Here is a 6,000-nt window from a genome sequence, read left to right as displayed (position 1 = left end):
AAACTGAGGTTACTCAAACTACTATGTGTATATAGATCTCACAGCAGCAAAATCCACTGGAAACAGCCATTTGGAAAAGCAGTAATGTTCCCAGCAGTCACTGCTTTCCTGTACTGAGTATAAAGTGCTGCAAAAAAGGAAGTCAGAATGTAAGTCACTGGCTTCTGTGAACTTATTCTTTTCTTTTTTAAGCATCAATAGTTTTGTACATGTGCCGTTACAGCACCTAGCACAAAAGGCCCACCAGGACTACCCAATACAAAGAAGACTCTAACCATTCACATTTTATTTTAATAGCAACACTTACTTTATGGAGTCTATTGTATAATAGAGTGGTTGTTTTGGTCAACATTCGACTGCATCTCCAGGAAAAGCAGTTGGGGAAAAGTTTCGAGAGCCCTAGTAACCTAATGTTCAGTACTGCAAAAAAACCAAACACATTGTTCAACTGCAAAGTTTATTTAACAGTGCACACATATTTACATACAGCTGTAACAGAGCATTCAACAAATAACATCTGCACAGAAAAAAAATATCAGCATCTTGTTTGTTAGAATGATTGTCTCTGCCAGAAACAGCTATTATACAAAAATACATGTCTTTTTACCTAAGGCACTGCTCTACGTCTAAAACAGTTCTACTATACTTGGAATAGCAAAGGGTTGAGATAGTAGGAAGGATGAGGGTTTCCTGTTTTAACTGTGGTGTCAAGAAAGGAACACATTTAGTTCCAGCAAGAACATTTGCATTTTAACACTGAAAACGCAGCTGCCATTCAGATGATTAATTGGTACTGAAGTGTCAGCTAAGGATTCAAGCAGGGTTTGAAAAAGCAAGTCTTTAAAGAAATCATTATCCCCGTATCTCTTACAAAGGCATAAGAACAGGACTGCACTTACACTTTTTGTAGCAGCCATTTGCAAAAGATACTCAGTTAATCTCTTCATGCTGTGAAAAGTAAGTAACTGTAGATGTAATTGCTTAATGCAGCCTTTAGGAAAGGGAATACATGTGCTATTTGCAGTCATTGTTATAAAGCTGGCACAGGAACATGTAGAATAATTAACATGAACAAAAAACAGGACCTGAATGGCCTAATACTGTTATGTACACAACATAATACTTACATGAGTTTAGATAAACTTAAATATGTCATTCCAATGAAAACATTTTAAAAAGCACATGACAAACGTTAAACTGCACTGTAACAAACACGTTTAGGTACTCAACATTTTCGCAGTATATTAGTGCATATATACTTGTGTATCTTGTAAAATTTTAGGATGTTCCAGTAATATTAAAATGTATGAATGATTGTACAATACTGTATTTTGAAGCTACTAATATTTTCATATTAGAAATAATCCAAAACAGTTTCTTAACCCAGTGCTGGATCAAAGAGATAACTGATCAATTTAGCTTTTCTTAAATATCCTATTAGTATCACCAACTGTACAGAGATGTTACAGGAAAATAACACAGATGGGATTTGGTTTTAATATGCATGAAATGCATAATTTTTATTTTAAATTTGCAAACTGCCACTTCAGAAACACGCAAAAATATTTGTCAGTGGACAGATGGTAAATTTTCAAAGGCACACGGGGACTGTACATCACACTAATATGAAAATAAAAGGACCTGCAGACAGGTTAGCGGAGATTTTGTAAAAGAAGAATAAGTGATATTTAACAAGAAAAGCTTGTCAAACAGTCTGCTAAAGAAATGGAAAAGGAACAACAGCAAGGAAGACTCCCTGAAAGTTTTCAAGGTGCAAATTTAGAAGTTTATTATCCCTTCCCTGCTGGTCTTTTTTGCAAGCTTGAAGACAGGTAAAAGGTTAACAAGCAGCTTTTCAAAACAAGGCCTTCGGTACTTGATAAAACACTGGATTACTGAAGTGCAATCAGGTTATTTCCAGGACTCTAGTGTTCACAGTTCTGTCCAAAGAGCAAAGAAGAGGTGGTTAATGTTCCCATGCTGTGCAATATGTACTGCAAACAAGACGCCAAATACATTTAAGTATGTAAATATATGTACATACCTGCTACATCACACTACCTCAAAACATATGTAGCTGAACAAGGCCCAAAGCCTAGCCCAGAGACTAGGGTTTCTCTAAGGAAATATATTCATCTTGTGTTTAACTGCATTCGTTATTAGCAGGCTCAAAATACTGTCATTCTATTTAGACTAACTTTCAAAATGCAGTAAGAATCTGGGGTGAACATTTCAAACCTCACTGGGGTTTATGGAAGGAGGTGTGAAAGCACCCACACCTGAAGTCCTCCAATTACCCACAGAAGCAATACAGCACTGGCACTGTGTAGCTAGCTACTGTATCTGAACTCCAATCTGGAAGGACCATAGCAGGAGCAAGCCCTTCATTCCACTTCCATGGCCCAGTCACAATCTTTGGCCTCTCACCTAAGTGGTAACAAGGGTGCACACTGCAATGGCATATACAGGTCTGTCGCATCTTAGGCGCATTTAACATGCGCAATTTCAGCTTTGCGGGTCGGCAAAACCAAGAGAAAAGAAAAAAAAACAACAATTTAAATACTGTTTCTGTAGTGCGGGTGATTCCGCCCACCGTTACACTCAATGTAATTTTGACTATATGTGATTTTTGCTTGGCGCGCTGACTGTGGAATGTAACCCCAGCGTGAGATGAGACAGACCTGTATGTGACAAGTACATGAAATACATACACAAACATTGACATCTCTCCTCTGGGAACTGGACAGAGCAGATAGCTGTGGGGAGTTTGGAAACGTTAAAACGCTCTAATTTTTGTGTCATGTCTGAAGAGATGACTCCAGTAGTGTAATCATCCCATTTCCACTACACAGCTTTTCCATTTAGAACTCCTGTCCACATGAGTTGTGGGGGAGGGATAGCTCAGTGGTTTGAACATTGGCCTGCTAAACCCAGGGTTGTGAGTTCAATCCTTGAGGGGGCCACTTAGGGATCTGGGGCAAAAACTGGTCCTGTATCAGCTAGTTTCACTCAAGTCTCTGACTCACCACCCTAATGATCAGTCATGGACATGAAAACTACAAATGATCTGTGATAAGACAACAACTTCTGGAGGATTCCCACTATTAGACTGGTAATTCTTCTCTCCCTCACACTTCACACTCAGGCCTGTCAGCTTGATGTCTGTAGACTCTGGTTTCTGTAAACTTGTTTGTGCAATTAAGATTTTGTTTCAATAACCTCAGAAGTTTTGCTCAGGATGAAACACTGGTTTTGATATAGTGGTCTCTGCATTACAGATCTCTAACCAACAACTTTTAAAAATTAATGCATTCTGTACTGTTTTACCAGGAAGAAATCGCATTTCCAGTCCAGCAAAGCACAACACAGTTAACACTTTCTCCCTACAGCTTATTGTCTAGCGTTTAGAGAGAAGGACTGGGAGTCAGGATTCTTGGGTTCTTTTCCCACCTCTATCACTAATTCACAGTGTGACCATGGGCAACTCTCAACTTCTGTCCGCTCATCTGTAAAATCAGTACAACGTCTACCTCAGAGATGTACAAGACTATTCTTAAATGAAATGCATCAAGTGCACAATATCAAATAATAATTTGCTCTAGAAACAAACGTTATTCATTTTATCCCCATATTAATGGAACATCTTTCATTCAGCACTAGCACCAAGAGTATGCCTACTGTCATGTCTAGTCAAGCTCACACAGCTTTAAGCTTGCACAATCAACTTGTGGAACTCCTTGCCTGAGGAGGTTGTGAAGCTTAGGACTATAACAGCGTTTAAAAGAGAACTAGATAAATTCATGGAGGTTAAGTCCATTAACAGCTATTAGCCAGGATGGGTAAGGAATGGTGTCCCTAGCCTCTGTTTGTCAGAGGGTGGAGATGGATGGCAGGAGAGAGATCACTTGATCATTACCTGTTAGGTTCATTCCCTCTGGGACACCTGGCATTGGCCACTGTCGGCAGACAGGATACTGGGCTGGATGGACCTTTGGACTGACCCAGTACGGCCATTCTTATGTTCTCCCACAACATGAAGAATTAATATTATTATTTTACAATAAAAAAAAACAGGTGTCAAGTGGACGATTGTTCTGCCACAAGTGCCAAGTAGCTAAAAGCCCTACAGCCTTAGAAGATGTAATTTTTAAGAGTCAGAACAGCTCAGCCCCAGCGAAGGGTAAGAATATACTTAAGTGGAAGGGCTTAAGACAGAGAGGTCTAGCTCAAGAAGGGTTTTAATAATAACCAGCAACATTTCAAAAATTATCTTTTTTTTAAAAGAAAAGATCACTGTAACCATTTAAGAGATTTAAGAACAAAAAACAACAAAACAAAAACAAAACAATAGAAAAGCTGTAGTCCTAGAGGGAGGTGCAGAGGCTTCATAGTGATTGAGCTGTACTTTTAGAAGAGCACTCAGCGGGTGTGTTAACTAGCTGTAGTAGTTAAGTCCCTTCAAAAGTCATCAACTAGTTACTCCTCTGACAAAAGGAAAACAACAAGCACAACAGTGAGAGCCTGTTGCTAGTTTAGAGAATGAGAGATTCTCAAAAAAAAAAAAAAAAAAAAAAGGCACAAATATACAGTAAATATTGAACAAAGCGACCTTAATTTAGTGGGAGCAGGAGGTAGAAGGGAAATCAGCATACATTACCTGACGCAGTCTCTATAGGTTTGGTCAAGGAATTCACTGTGCCATCGTCCTCAAATGCCAATTTTGGACTAGAGAGAACTGTAGCAGCATCATTCAAGTTTTCATTACAGTTAGCAGCAGCGATGCTGTCTGAACTCAGTTTGGTTGACTTGGAATGTACTCCAAGATCAATAATTTCTTCAAAAGTCCATGCATTAGATTTTCCATTGAGATTCTGTATAAGTCCAATCGTATGATCAACTTCATTAACGTGTAATATTTCTGAATCCTGGATAACCATTTCTTTTGCTGAAGGACTGGAGAAAGAACACATTTGTTAAGAGTGCTGGACACTCGACCCTTATTTACCAATAGAAAAGGAGGTCAGCCAATTAGAAATCCCCATATTCTCCCCAACGAATATTTTTGGGGATATGCTGCCCTACCTGCCATACGATTGTTATAGAAGTCAGATCAGAAGGAACAACTGCAACAACATCCATTCAGTCACTTCTGCACCAATAACCATCAGATAAGAGCACAACTCCACAGAACTGGTATAAAAAAGTCACAGGATCTATGTTCCTGCTTTAACAGTCTGTGTTTCTGCTTTGTTTTCAAATTCATTTTTGATAAACACATGCATTTACTGAGTCACAGACTACTCTGTGAAAGTGTTATATTCAAACCATCAGTTTCAATTCATTTCTGAAGTCATGAAACATTAACACCTTTATATTCAGTCACTAGACACACGTGGCAAGAACAGAAACTTAATTTTATATCAGAGAATTTTCACAGTGCAAATTCTAAAGCATCATTAGGATTTGGACAAGCAAATAGAATTGCCCATGAATCTAGAGATTCTTCCGAGGACTGGATGGAAATTCTCTCTAAAAAAAAAGATGAAAATGAGAAATGTATTGTTAAAAACTTCACTTGGTGGGAATTTTAGTATTAGTTTTTAATACTGTTTTAGCTGAACTGAAGGTGTCTTAGAGAATCCTGTAGATACTCTCCCTTCTCCCTATTCCAGGGGTAGCGAACCTATGGCATAGGTGCTGAAGGCAGCATGCAAGCTGATTTTCAGTGGCACTCACACTGCCTGGGTCCTGGCCACCAGTCCGGGGGGCTCTGCATTTTAATTTAATTTTAAATGAAGCTGCTTAAACATTTTAAAAGCCTTATTTACTTTACATACAACAACAGTTTAGTTCTATATTATAGACTTATAGAAAGAGACCTTCTAAAAACGTTAAAATGTATCACTGGCACGCAAAACCTTAAATTAGAGTGACTAAATGAAGATTCGGCACACCACTTCTGAAAGGTTGCCGATCCCTGCTCTGTTCTTGTTTGGGGAT

At 38.6% G+C, this 6,000-nt stretch overlaps 1 protein-coding gene across 21 annotated transcripts in view; it reads right to left on the bottom strand.

The window, feature by feature from the left end:
- Positions 1-440: 440 nt before the first annotated feature.
- MAP7D3 (MAP7 domain containing 3) overlaps positions 441-6,000 on the bottom strand; it is a 69,709-nt gene continuing 64,149 nt past the window's right edge. For all 21 annotated transcript variants that reach the window (XM_075068887.1, XM_075068880.1, XM_032773176.2 and 18 more), the window contains 2 exons: positions 4,658-4,953; positions 441-1,940 (listed from right to left, as the gene is read on the bottom strand). In XM_075068887.1, coding sequence (XP_074924988.1) covers positions 1,933-1,940; positions 4,658-4,953 — 304 coding nt within the window. In that variant the 3' untranslated portion in view covers positions 441-1,932. The remainder of the gene's footprint in view (positions 1,941-4,657; positions 4,954-6,000) is intronic.

The sequence above is a fragment of the Chelonoidis abingdonii genome, chromosome 8 (genome assembly GCF_003597395.2).
Source record: "Chelonoidis abingdonii isolate Lonesome George chromosome 8, CheloAbing_2.0, whole genome shotgun sequence".
NCBI classification, from domain to species: Eukaryota; Metazoa; Chordata; order Testudines; family Testudinidae; genus Chelonoidis; species Chelonoidis abingdonii.
This window is presented reverse-complemented; position numbering and strand designations above follow the sequence as displayed.